The sequence below is a fragment of the Lutjanus erythropterus genome, chromosome 8 (genome assembly GCF_056507025.1).
Source record: "Lutjanus erythropterus isolate fLutEry1 chromosome 8, fLutEry1.hap2, whole genome shotgun sequence".
In the NCBI taxonomy this organism is placed as follows: Eukaryota; Metazoa; Chordata; class Actinopteri; order Lutjaniformes; family Lutjanidae; genus Lutjanus; species Lutjanus erythropterus.
Window position 1 is genome coordinate 17632991 of NC_139324.1, and position 14815 is coordinate 17647805.

The 14815-nt window shown below is 40.7% G+C and overlaps 1 protein-coding gene across 1 annotated transcript in view; it reads right to left on the bottom strand.

Moving 5' to 3' along the window:
* st6gal2a (ST6 beta-galactosamide alpha-2,6-sialyltranferase 2a) overlaps positions 1 to 14815 on the bottom strand; it is a 64861-nt gene that overhangs the window by 33289 nt on the left and 16757 nt on the right. The window contains exons 2-3 of the mRNA XM_084724754.1: positions 4667 to 4723; positions 1754 to 2843 (exon numbers count right to left, since the gene is read on the bottom strand). Of these exons, the coding sequence (XP_084580880.1) occupies positions 1754 to 2753 (1000 nt within the window). The 5' untranslated portion in view covers positions 2754 to 2843; positions 4667 to 4723. The remainder of the gene's footprint in view (positions 1 to 1753; positions 2844 to 4666; positions 4724 to 14815) is intronic.

Genomic DNA, 14815 nt, shown 5'->3' on the forward strand with positions numbered 1-14815 from the left:
TGAGAAAATGCAAACATAGGCTCTCACGGTCTGCATGCTGCAAATCCTTTCATTCGATTTCGAGGTGAAACAGCAGGGTGGCGAGCATGAATAAGATCTGTACAGAAATGGCCAGTCCTCTTGCTGATGATCTCCTTTGGCTGATGTAGGTCATATAGAGGCATCAGTATTACATTGCAGTAGCTTTAATTAGCCAAGTTTCATTTGCTCTGTTGCATTTTACTTTTATCCATGCTCCAACCTCTCCATCTCAGCCAAGTATAAAAACTGATTTTTTTTTCCATTCAGGAAATTGAAAATGCCCATAAAAACAGGTGGATGGAAACACACTAACATTCATGACAGGAACAGAATTGGTAGGGCTAAACTAACATCAGAATCATCAGTGTGTTGTTTGTTCTGTCTGACACTTCTGTATTGTACAGCAGACCTGGTCTGAGCACAAACGGCATATTTTCAAACCCTGGTCTTTGAGCTTATACCTTCGGCTGCAGTGTGTTATCCTTTATCTTTTGTTCTTTCAACTGTAGGGCCGGGTATTATTTTAGTTTTTTTTTTTTTGATACAAATGCATCAAAGAAAATGCCTGACTTTTGGTACTAGTACAACAATAACATTTTTTTTCCCAAACTTGCTTTGAGGAATATAAACATGCTTTTTCTATTAACCCTTTTCTTTTTTCATTTAAAGGCAGAATAAGTGGGATTTGTCAGTTGCTGTTTGTGAAGGCAATAGAAAGACAATTGATTGTTAAGTCTCATTTCCATGATGTGAAATACTGACATTTTGGGTTGGTAAAGCATCCTGAGCACAGCAACATAATGAGAAAAAAAGAGAGCACAGATGGAGAGCTGATTATTTTTGTATGAGTCTTTCTGTATGAATCCTGCACTGCCTGAAACAAAAGACACCAGAAATCTCAAATGTGAAATGTTGTACAAACACGAGCAGGAATATGAATTAAAGCTCCTACAAGCGTTTTTTAACTGGTTATGAAATAAGACTGGACAATTTGGCCAAAACTGTGAATTTGATGTGCGATACAATTAATGGAAATTATCAGTTTTGCATTTAAATTTTCATGTTCACCAAAAAAAAAAAACTATTAAAATGGTGATGTGATATTTATTGAGGCCTGCTCCAATCAAACATGTTTTCTTTTATCTGGAGAACAAGATTTTTAGGCCAGGTCATCTATGCAGCACTTTAGTGCCTCAGTATAATGCTGTTTACTCATACATTTTCCCTTTTTCACAAAATTGCGATTTGGTTCTGGTTCTGTGATTTGGATATTGCACTTGGACATATTGCAATTTTATTGTAATTGCAATTAAGTGTGCAACCCAATTATGAAACAGTCTCAGTTTAATACTGATGGCTCTATGGAGACCACTCACCTGCCACTGGGTCGGATTCTCCTTGAAATCAAATTGAACGAGCCTGTGTTTACATCTTCCCAGCCAATGTCACAGTGGGTAGTTAAAAAGAAGCAGGAAAAGATTTTCCTTGAGATAATTGTGGTTTTGACATTATATTTTATGGTTGTTGTGGAGGAAATACTACCACTTTTGTCCACAGGGGGCTCTAAAAGTCAACAAAATACCAAATTTCCTTGTAGCGGTTTTACATTTGATATGGTCTGATCAAAAATATAGATACTTCAGTTGGTACCAAAGAGGTATTAATAGGTTTGGTACGACCCTGTGGCCCCCTGTTGTGAGCCTTACTCAGAATCTTCTCTTTCTCTACTCACCGATCTCTTTGCCCAGTCCTGAGCGCAGGATGGCTCCAGCTGAGGTGACCACTGCACAGGTCTTGAAGCCGCTCTGGTCCTGCCGTCTGTTCAGCTGCTCCAGGGGAAGAGACGGCACAAGACCTGCCCAACCAAGTGAGGAGAAGGGCTGCTCTGAGCCATCCACTGTCCTCAGCCGGGCCTGGGCTTTCATTTGACACAGCAGCTCCTTTGCACTCTGGGCGGCCCGGCGATGGCCCTTGTAGGAAACATGGTGTTTGTTGGCACTGACGTAATCCTTCATGGCGCGCTGCAGCCGAGGACTGAGCATGCCGGCGGACACGCGGCCCCGCCACAGCCGCTGCACCACGGAGGCCGACTTGGAGAAGTAATATTCCTCCAGATCAGAAGAGTCACCGCCAGCCCTCCTGCCTGCTGTAGTCCTCATCCTGTTTCCCAGTTCTTCATCATTTTCCCTCTCATCTTCGTCTTCTTCCTCCTCCCCACCATGGTAGCGTGTGGTGCTGGCGTGGTTCTGGTACTCTGTGGTCTGGGAAGTTCTTTCACGACTCTGGATCGCAGCATCTGAGTGAGAACCCACATTCTCAGTACCAAAGGAGGACCAGGCAGCCAGGCTCTGTGGGTCCAGGTAGTCCTGGTGGCTGGCCTCTGGGCCACCATAGATGCCATAGGGAGCACTGTCGGGGCTGTGGCTCACCTCCAGGCTGAACTCTGGAGTCGTGGAGCTGGCAGAGGGCTCCGGCTCATCTCTGGGGTAGGCTGTGGTCAAGGTGGGAGCCAGGTCAGGTCGGGAGCCGAGGTTGATGTGCTGTTGATGGGAGGCCTGTATGGAGGCCAGGCGACGGGTGTCAGGGTGCTGGGAGAGTAAAGAGCCAGCAGAGGTCAGCGGCTCATTCACACGCGCGTCCAGGAAGTAAGAGAGGAGGGCGAGGAAGAGGAGAACCCAGGCCAGCATTCCCACCAGCACCAGCCTCCGCCACTGCCTCATACTGGACTTCATTACCTCTCACTCACATACACGCCTGCTCAGCTGGCCCACCAACAACAAAGCCCCACGGCCAGGATGCAGCCCGGAGGTCAGCTGGAGGGCCTGTAACAGAAGAGAGCTCAGATTGAAACTGCTAACAGTCAAAAGAAACACATGGACCAGTAAAAATAAGACACAACTGTATAATCCCCTTGGAAATTCTTTTACCAAAGACTGTTCAGAAATTACAAGACTAAAATAAGAATAAAAACAGTAGAGAGATAAATATAAAGTGCAGGGTCTGGCATTACTCATGGCCCGATGACCTGTGGCCAAAAAAAAGTTACTCTTGGGGCTTTTTCCATTGGCACTTTTCGTCATACCAAGTCAAATCATGCAGCGCCGTTTTGCATTTCCATCACCACTTTTAACCTGCCGAGTCACGCCCAAAACGGATCTTATTTGAAGTTGGGCCAAAACAAGCCTGACTCACTTCCAAGAGGGCTGCAATGATATCTTGCTGGCCACAGCCAACACCTGACAACCGACCTTAAGAAGCGCGTGTTGTGAGACTCAATTCATGTCTGTGCAGCAGAGCAGAAAGAAACATGTTTTAAAAGTCTGTGTGTGTTCAGCTCACAGAACTTTCTTCGGCTTGTAACTGAATCTCTGTGGCTTGAATTTTAGTTTCTCTCCAGCATCCCTGTTTTTTACTCTCAAGTATCTGCTTTATTTTACAGTTTCATGTATGCTTTCAGCCGTATAGGAGTCGTGTTAATTATGAACAATTCAACATTTTCTGATTGTGCTGCTTCATGATAAAATCGTTAAAGTAACAAAATAACCAGGAACGTTTATTGAGAAGAATTTAAAGAAACAATGTGTTTATCCACCGCTTTACAGCCACTCGACTCTACCTTCCTCAACCTCATCAGTTGAAAGTCAAATTCTATTCCTGCTGTGCTGATTGGTCGAGGCAAACCGAGGCCACCTCATGTGTATGGAAAACGGGTATCTGTGGTCTCCAAATATTCCAGGAACCCCTGTGGCCACTACATTTTTCCCCATACTGCAAGGCTTTGCCAACACACAATCACAACGCCACAAACATCCCGATTCCTTTGTGCTTTTTATTTCAGAATTCTATGAAAACAGCAAACAGGAGTCCTACTCGTCGCTGGTTAGCCACCGATTTGTCGGGGCTACTGAAGTCAGGGTTTACTACTCAAACCGCTAATGTGATCCTTACAGAGGAACCAGAAAAACAAAAGGAGGCTTATTTTTCATTTGTAACAATGCAGCAGACACATCATATTTCATGGGAAAATGTCATGTTAAATCGCTTTTATGGTATTGTTTTGAGTAATGTTGTTGACTTAGAAGACTGTTCTAGTTACTCTATTATTTGCTTTTACCCACTAAGTCTTTATTTCCAAACAACTAATTATTTGTCAGAAAACTTAATGGGAAAATATTTTATGAAAGCACAGATAGTCATCCCTATAATATTATAGTTTAATTTACAGCAATGTATCATAAGGTCATCATATGTTTACACTATTTGAGAATTTACAGTGTGCTATATCAGAGACAATGTGCATATCAAAATATATACCATAAATTGTGGCATAGCCTTAAAGTATCAAGATATTAGTTATAAGCTGTATTGCCAAGTTCTACTTGAATTATCCATTTTTTTATGTTTAGGGTACAGGTCCTCTTCAACGGCGCTACAATAAAGTAAAATAGAAAAGTAATATTGGTAGTGATATTGGAAAATAATAGTAAAAAGTAGCACTGCACATGATATTAAAAGTAATATTTCACATAATATTGAAAGTGATACAGCACTTGATATTGATATTATTATTCTTAGTGTCTAATTGTCCTTCCCACACTACAGTTTGATGGCCGCTTGTAGAAAAGTAGAGGTCTGAAACACTTACCTCAACTGATGCTTTTATTTCTTCATGTCCATCTGTCCTCCAGGATACAACAGGACCCTGAGAAGAAGAGTGGTACAAATTAGTGAAGTCAAGAGTGCACATGCATACATGAGGCAGTTTGTGCATGAAAACACACTGCTCACACTGACACACCACAGGAGAAACACCTCCTGCAGGGCAGAACTTGGCTGCTCTCCACCCATAACAAAAAAAAGGAAACTTTTTTAAGACTAGGACCATCTATTAACTGAAATCAAATTTACAGCTCGCCTCATGAAATCTTCAGCACTAAACAATCAGCTAACTCATAAAATCGTGTATTTAATGCTGTGTGATGCTGCTCATTTTCCCTGAGGCTTAACAAGCCTAATATTACATTTCAAAAAAATTTAATTTTCTGACATTAGCAGAGACTACAGCTACGACTAAAGGCTCATTCATGCTCCCTTTATGTAAAAAGAAAATAGTTATGTCTGTTTCAAACGATGTAACTGTCACTGCCGACATAATCCCATGTGTCCTTTACATTGGCATGGAAGTGATCCCAAAGAACAAGACGAAGAGTTGAAAGTTTCTGACAACTACTGGCTACACTGCTACACTAAATGACATGATTTATGATGATACTGGTCCGTTTTGTGTGTATACTGTACATCAACTTTCAAGAAACGTACACAAATACCGAAAATATTAGTGCAGAGTACAGAAGCCTCCATCTGTATCTGTACGCACATCTCACCTTAAGCATGAATTAGTCTTTCCAAGTCTTTTTATGAATTAATGTCTAAAAGACTGACTGATGAATCATCAAAATAATATAATCTAAAAACATGTTGGAAAACAGTGAAAAATCGCCTCACATTTTGAGAACAGGAACCATTTACTGTTTACCATGTTTTCTTGAACAAATGATTGAAAACATTAATCAGATATCAAAACTGATTATTTTCTGTCAATCAAATAAAAAATTAACTGACACATGCATTCAGTCCTAACAAAGACGCTCTTTATTTCAGGTGAGGTGGTGAATATCCTCCATAAAACACTGCAGAAAAAAAATGTAGTCTGCTCATACTTTGTGGGCTAATCAAACTAAAAACTGATCAAGGAATTTCTCTCACTCTCTCTTTATCAGACATGAATTGATTTGCAAAAAAAGGTATGCATCTGCTCTTCCTTTAAAGTTTTCATTACATACTATATTATAAGAGTCTGGACAGACATGGATGGAAACCTGAATGGTTGGCGGAGACAACAAGCACAAGGCAGTAATCATATATTGTTTGGCTTTTCATTATCTGTCACCACTGTAAAAGCCACTAAAACACTATTATGACACTACTACAAAAACCTGCACCGACCAACATTTCATATACACATGCTAATCACCTTTGCTTATTTCACTGCTGTCCAAAAAAACACAATCATCACAAATAACACTCATTATCAGCCTGACTTAGTCGAATACCCTGGTGTACAACACGTTAGGTTCACTGATGGCTTACAGAGTGAAATACACTGCAATGAAGGTAAATAAATGAAGCATTAAATTGCCTCACATCAGAGGACTACAATCCTCTCAACCACACGTAATTATGAGCTTTGGTCTCTTAATGTGGGAGCATTTCTCTCGAGAGAGTGGCAGGGAGAGGCAGAAGAAGAAAAAAAAAGCTCCTGAGTGTTAAGCCTCCTCTAGTCCTAATTACAGCTTCCTGTCTCTGTGGCTGCCGGGTCCTGCAGGAGTGATCTCAGGCATCCCTGCACCCCCCCCCTCCACACCTAAACCCAGACATCCAGGCCTCCTGTCCAGGGGCCACACAGAGGGCCAAAGCTCATCCGCTGACCACGGTCAAACAGCAGGGAGCAACTGGGCCAGAGGGAGCAGAGACGGTATGGGAGAAACAAAATAACAGCAAAGAAACTGATGCAAGCGCACAGGCCAACACATCTGCACAAACACACACACACAATGTGATGCTTTGTGAAAGCGTGCAGCTTGTTCTGTCTAAAGCCTTAAGGCCACAGACAGGTGGGGTAGGTGTCAGACAGTAATCCCCTGTGTGGAAGTTTCAACATGTCTGTACCACGCTGGGGTCAAATGTTACTCAGTGGAAAATATGCGATTTAACACCTGGAGATAACAACAGTGGCCCAAAAGACCCGAAAAGACAAAAAAAACAAGCAGGAAAGAAAACAGCTGCCCAGTGACAATGTTGTCAATAAGCAAATGCCATCTATATGCACCACTGCTCCATAGAAACCCACTGTGAATATGTGTGTGTGCCCCGAAGGCATGTCGTGCATGCATGTGAGAGAGCGCGCCGCTAGTTTGCCTCACCTGGCAGCAATCAGGATGTGTGCTTCAGTAACTGCAGTGAAACAACATAAATGTGTGGCACAGATGGAGAGGCGGGGGTGGAGGACAGAGCTAGTCTTGTGAGGGCTTCACAAAGAAACGGTACAAAACGGGAAACATGGAAGCGAGGCGCTGCCAGACAGCAAAGGACGACTAAATGACTTAGTGGGAGTTAGCAAGAGACGGTGATGAAAAAGGCAGCCTGACAGAATGTAACGCTTAGATCTCCTACAATGAAGAGCAAAACCAAGACCCAATGTGAAGATCTGATAGCAGGAGAGAGAAAGCTTTTGTAATTGGGAGGAGGAGATGGATTAAATGTATGCAGGTCATTTGCCCTCGGGAGGATAATTATGAGGTTTATGACCTGCATGAGAGGAAAGAATAGGAAAAGTCAGCAAATCAGTTGTGAACAGAGAGGAAACATGTTATATGATGACAGGAACAGATGTCAGTACATGGATCAGATACTACCATGCATTAAGCCTCAGGCAATACAAGGTAGGTCAATTTTTTTCTATTATTTGATGAGTTTAGTATAAAATGTCAGAAAAAAGAGAGAAAAACTTTACAGATCTCAAGGTCACATCTTCAGATGTCTTGTTTTGTCCATAGATAGGCGATTCGTTATGATATATGACAAAAAAACATGCTCCGGGTGCTGGAGCGAGATAACTAGCATTGTTTGAAAAATGACTGAAACACTAAATCAGCTGTAAAAGTAGCTGATTACACCAGTCATTGAAAAGTATTTTGCCCAGGTAGCGTGACTATTTGGGCTGAAAGTAACTATCATTTTTATTGTTATCGAAAAATTGATATACCTGCGTGTACAGAATGACAAAAAATAGTGAAAAATGTCTACCACAATTTTGTAAAGCCCCAGGGACACATTCAAATTACATATTTTGTCCACCCATAACAGATATATTCAGTTTTCTATCACAGGCGACAAAGAGAAGCAACAAATCTGTCTACAGTGAAGCTGGTACCAGGGAATGCTTTTGATCAAAAAATGAATTACAAGTAGACTCATTTCTGTACAGGGTTTTTTTTTTAAAACAGATAAACTCACTAAAAAATAGATGATTGAGTCCTTTCTCATTGCCAGTAGACAAGTTTGCATTTGTTACTTTTTTATTCCTGATGTGTCATGTTATATGTTACATACACGCCAAAATACTGAAAGCAGCATGGGAGGCCTATGGCAATATGGTGGTTATTGTATTATGTGTTTTATTTTAATCTCTCTTTCAAACTGAACGTAGATGGATGGAAGGCGGCAAGCTATCCCCGCCTCAGCTGGAAAGGGCCAAAGGCAATCATGTCCACCCAGGTGTCACATTTCCATCTCAGCCAATCAGAGCTGGAGCCGATAAATACACGAATACTGCAAAGTCTTTTGAACCAGGAATGAACCAGGAATTATTTACTGGGTACATACACAGACATGCATACATGTAAAAAATTGTATTTATTCTATTAGTTCATTTTATATTTTAATCCAGATATATTCATTATCTAATTATGTTTGTATGTGTTATATTTTGTATGCAGCGTGAAGTAAGTACAACTAATTTTATTGTACAACCCCGTGATGTATAATGATAATAAATGACCCTGAATCCTTGATTCCTTAGCAAGGATTAAAAAAAACTAGTATTAAGAGACAACATTTAGCGTCTAGTTCTTGTTTACCACTAGATGATAGGTCTGTTTCTGAGTGGCAGCTGGTTTGTTCATGATCCTCCTCTTTCCCACAGAGGAATGAAAGCTAGTCGCTGCATTTAATGGAGCTCAAGGATGAAAAGAGCTCAGATTCAACAAATTCTCACAGATTACTGCTCCTGTTACCTCCTCCATTTTAGGTTGCACCAGCCAATAAGTAAACAAACATGGCTGGCTGCTAATTAAGCCAGAACACACTTTTTATTCACACTGGTGGATGCAGATTGTACAGTGTTTGTACAGCTGTTTAAGAGAAAATTCTCTGAAGAGAGTTTTCCCATCCCCTTTTTTGAAGTGCTGGACGTTTGCCTTGAGATTAATCATGTCCTGCAGGCCTTTGTCACACTACATGACAAACTTTACAGTGACATCATTCTTCTCACATGTCAGGCAAATAAAAACAGGGCATTAGTGGTGACACACACGCCGAATCCAAATGTTCAGACTTTCTGGACTGCAGACTCATGGATTTAACGGACACGGTCCCGGGAAGTCCCTAAGGCTGTTCAAATCTTCAATTGATCTCTGGGCTTCCAGACTTTGCTTCATAACAATACAGATGTGATTGTATAAAAGAAGAGCCAGATTTGGCAGTTTAATAAAAATATTCGATTATTTTTTTCCAGTTCAGCTCTGCTCCATTTCTATCACTCGTCTCCACTTCCATCACAGTTAGTTCTGTGGTTTGTGGTGTTTAGAGAATCAGTTTGTAAAGTTTACAACCTGTCATGTTGTTGCACTGCTCTGTGTACAATGAAACGTGTTTACCAATCATTAGTTTCTGCTTTTCTAATCAGTGCACCACTAGCACATGTTGTCAGTGGGACAGCTAATATAAAAATATATTTATGATTCCTTATTCATAATTTGTCACCAACACGTCCCCATGTATCTTGCAAACTTCTATCCGTTTTACCTTGTAACCGTTATGCACACTGATAAAGGGGGAAAAAACTATGAGATTTGAAGAATCTCAGTTGACTGAAGGGTCTCTGGCTAATGATTCACATCTTTGACTTGTAGGCAACAGCCCTATAGAATAATGAGGATAACTGCTCTTGAACTTCAAACAAGAAATGGCTTCAGAAACTAAGACCTTACACAGAGAAACAAAGGGACCTAATGGAACAAGTAAATTAAACTGAGCAGTTAAATTTTAAAACCAGAGGAAATCCTAGAAATGGAACATATACTGTGGGCCAAATGAATAATTGGGAAGTGGAGGCAAAAGACAACACAAAATATGAGTATGTTTCAGCTCATCTTAACAAAAAGTATTTTAGGCTAAATGAGGGGTTTGGGGGTTTGTTATATACATGTGTATTTGGTATAACTTTTATTTGATATAATAAATAATCATTTTCAAACATTTTAGTGAGTGTGGTTGTTGTTTACCTCAGTTATATGTCACTATGTTGCTTCACATCTTTAAAAATACAGTTATAAAAAGATGTTGTACACGGACAGAATTCATAGGCTGAATAATTTATGTATGTAATTCAGCAGCAGCGGCAGGCATGTTGATTTTTTTTACTGCTTGTGTATCTTTCTGTATGATTTAATGCTGCCGCTGCTCGCTGCGAGTGCGAGGCTACATGTTGCTGTGCCATCAACCAGGAGTAATGTGTGTTGGTGTCTGTAATCTCACTTGTAAACTACAATTGCCTATTTTTTGGCAAAAGTAGCATTTCAGTACCTAATTGTCTGGGACAGGTTCTGCACACCTGCTTCTCTCTGTATCTGCCAGCCCACATTATGATCCCTGGCAGCTACAATACTACTACATTTCTGCAGTAATCAAGATTACTTTTCTGTCTCTGAAATGAGCACAGATTGTTGGAGCATGATGGTACAAGCTGAAATGATCAGCCTGAGTCATTCTCTGATGAAAGTAATTGTATTCATGATATTATACAAGGAAGACTGGTTAAAAGGTAATTAATCTTTGGAAGATAGTTGATAAAAAAATGGCCGGGTACGTGAACAAAATATAATTCTGATCATCAGTGACCAAAATACAGGAACAAGAGAATATGTAAATGCAGCTAAAAATGGACTAAAATAGAGAAGTAACCCAACAAGTCAGTGGGAAGTGTCTATGAGAAAGTCCTTACGTTTTCTTAGAAAGCATCTAAAAGTACCGTTTGAAACAGACAGCAGTGATTGTGGTCCTATTTGTACCAGACACACTACTATTTACAATTCAAGCATTCAACACTTAGGTGCCAATACCGTTGTATGTTTGGTTGTATGTTTCTATCAAACCCTAATTGACTTTTATTTCTGTTTGTCATATGTCTGTAATTTCCCACATTAAATATACGTGTCTAAGTTCCTCCTATTTCTGTCTATTTCATATCTATATTTAGTCTGCCTTCACTGATATAAAGGGGGTGGTCAAAGTATGAGGAACATCTCTCAGTGTGATGTAATACAATTCAGCAGCATTAGACTTCAGCTCCCAAAATGATCTTAAAGTTTAATCAACACCTATCTGAAACAAGATGAACAATAAATGAACATTTTAACCACCATGATAAACGGAAAGGAAAACCTCTGCAGGGCAACATTTTCTCAGGCAGCATCTCAGAGGTGCCTGAGAAAAATCACTTTTTTTGCTGCATGGTGCGTGGTCTTATTTGAACTTGTTGTATTTTGGAGATGTGACTCCCGAGCACCTTTTATTATTAGACTTCACTGCTTGTAGGTGGAAACGTTGGTTTTTGTCCATTTTCTATCATACAGTTAGGGAGTTCTTCACTCAAATGTTTAACCTGGAACACATTTCAACTACAGATTACACACAATTACATAATCTTACATGCCTCTGTGCCTGTCTTGACAGTCAGCATCTAACAGCGGCAGTCTGGCAGCTCGTTGACAGACATTTACATCAAAGTCAAACAGCTAAATTCAGACAAAGTCTAATACACACATTTGTCAAAATCAATTGCCTATATCAATACTCTTGAAACAAACATACTCGATGAATATAATATAATGACTTTGTATCATGGGTCCATCTAAACCCTAAGACCCAAAACCCAGTGGTCAATCAGATCTGGGTTGGTTCCGGTTCTATTCCTGCTGGTCCCTGGTCTGTTTAACGTTGAGAGGTTATATCAAATTACTTAGCTGAAAAGGATTATGGTTTGGGTACAGATGATACAAAGTAGTAGGGCTGACACACTGTTGTTAGTCAATTGGTTAGTCATTAGGCTCATGTCCAACCAAATGCTCACTGGTCGGACAGTCACTGGTGTTACTTTAATAAGTGCTTCTTAATTCGTTATTGGCAGGGGGACGGGACATATGCAGACCTGATGTATTTCATTTTTTAGCGAGAGGCTATTTACAGAACATTTACTTCGCTCCAAACTAACTGATTGGAGTTGCAGTATCAGTCAAAATAATCACAATTAGATATTTTTTTCAAAATGGTTCACCCCTAGAGCTGAGTGGATAAAAAGACAACAGACAACATGTGTGTGAATTTTACTTCGTCTACTGCTTTCTTAACAGGGGTAGCCAACTGTTCTGGCTTAATGACGGATTAATATTTTCTGTCTGTGACTTGACTTCAAACAAACTATAATGTATGTCATGTTTTATGTTTTAGTTTTTATTTTGAAGGTTATCCTCTTGAATTTGGCATTAGGGTTAGGTCATCTAGAAATTAGGTGTTTTTTTGTTTTTGTTTTTTGACCAAACGACTGGTCAAAGAGTAGTCAGAATTTCAGTCGGCCAAGATTTTATTTGACTGACCACAAACCTACAAACTATTTATGCCAACATTAGCAGTCATGGCAATGAAGACATACTCATTATTACAGGTTCAAAAGGGCCAACACTCAAAGTAACCATTATTATGCTAAATGCAAAAAAACTGCACAGCTAATTCTGAACATGTGTTTGTCATCCATTACTGTGACCGTGGACTTTTAAGATGAAATGGATAGAATGGATTAGCTATGGCGTTTCAATCTGTAAGAGAGGAATAACAGCAAACCTGGATGTATTTTGCCAACTTTCTTGGGGAGGAGGATGGATTATATGTGTCACAGACAGACACAGAGGAGAAGACTACTACTGCGTCTGTGCTCTGCAGGGGTCTGTGTCCCAGCCTTCAAATTTTAGATAAGTCTGGTGTAGTTACAGACATACATATCCATGTCTTTTTGGGTTCAGGCTCAAATTTTTGGACCCATTAAGGCCTCTATTCTGCATCTCTTTAGGTCAGCCAAACACTGTTAAAATGACTCCAGAATAGAACCAAATACGAGTAAAATATAGACACTGTATTTATAGATATTATTCTTTTTTATGTAACCACATTCCTTTATACCCAGCATGCCCTGCTGCTGCCTGCTGTAATATTCTCAATGCGTCTACAGTACAGGCATTGCCAGAGGTGACTGTACTGAACTCCGGCTACTATTTGACTGCCAGGTAAGTGATTGGACAACCCTTAAGGGAATACAGCCACACAGCATCACACTGAAAATTGTTCAGTCCACTTTACTGTACCCTGCTGAGGAACCAGGGTGGAGAGGCCTGTTATGAATTCTTTAATCACAGCCAACTTCAAGAGGTTTCTGTCAGAACTAGAGGTTCTGGCCTTGGCATAGGAAAGTAAAGGCCACATTAAAGTCCACACAAAATACAAAGTAAATGCAGAGGTTAACTCACAGGAACATGTTCTCAAAGCTTGCCCATATTTAAGCACAAACCCGATGTTAATTCACAGTGAGTGGGTAGAGTCTGATTAGGCTAATAATAACATTAATCTGTGGAATTTAACACTGGCATTAAAAGACAAAGAGGAAATAATAAGATGGTCTTACAAAAAAAAGGCAGCGGATGACTGAGGTATTTAATGCCCAAAACCAGGCTGGTTGTGCAAAAGAACACGCTGTCCTCCTCTTTTCTGCTCACTACCCGGCAATAGGATGCAAGTGTGCACGTTCTCTCAAATACAACACTGACCAAAGGGCTTGTTCCTCATAAAATATTGAGGCCTCAAGAGTGGAGTTGTTCTCAATCTAAAAATATAGCCGTTTTCCTTTAATATTTACCTTGCAGCAGTTCAAGCAGCTACAAACTAATACATCACTGCGAGGTTACAGAGAGGCAACAACACCAGGTCGGCGAAGCATTTGTTGAGCCACAGATACCAACATGAACTATGTGTTCAAGAGATATTTTAGATTTCTCACTTCATTTATGAACTAGTGTGAAATTCCAGGCCACGTCTCACTGGACTGGGTGAACAGAACATGAAATAAATGCAGAAACAGTCTGTGCTCCATGTATGAAAAGTGAGATTTTCCAGTGAGGTATTTCATGAGACACAATTAGAAACAGGCTGTAGTTTGAAATAGAAGTGGGTGCTGGTGGTGGGTGTATGCACCTTCACTACTGCTTCCCAGAGTTATTTATGAACTTGAGCTCAAGTGGAGAGTTTTTTTGGGTTAACGCAACCAAATCATACTGTAACGGCTTGATTTCACTGGGCACGGTTGCGTCGCATTACAGCTGCTCCACGGCCAACAGAACTGATTGTGGCCATTCTACACAACGCTTGTGATTCCCTCAGAAGCACAGCAGCGTGTCCCAGAAGCAGCTCTCTGCGCCTCAGAGAATACTCAAGTCTATTTTTGATGGATGCCGTGTCTTTCTGCACAGAGCAGATCAAGCAGGCAGGAAGTCAGACACAGAAACGTCAGAGAATCCGGTCAACTTTCAAAATAAATGACCCTGTGCAGACTTGCGATGATCAGGCGGAAAAAACGCTCTGCCTCTCAAATGCTGCTGGCGGCGTATGAAGCCATGAGGAGGAAGAATCAAAACCGTGGTGCAGACATGATGTGCTCAGTGGAATCAAGGAGTAACTGTTCACTTGAATTTAGCTGGTCTGTTGGAGCAGCAAGGGAGCCAACTGAGGGTCGTCTGGCAAAACAATGCAGGGTTGCAAAGCGAAAGTTGAACCTGGCTCAACTTTTGCCGTAATGCAGCAGGACATCACATGTCAAGGTACCTGAATAAATCTGAGAATACATTCCAGG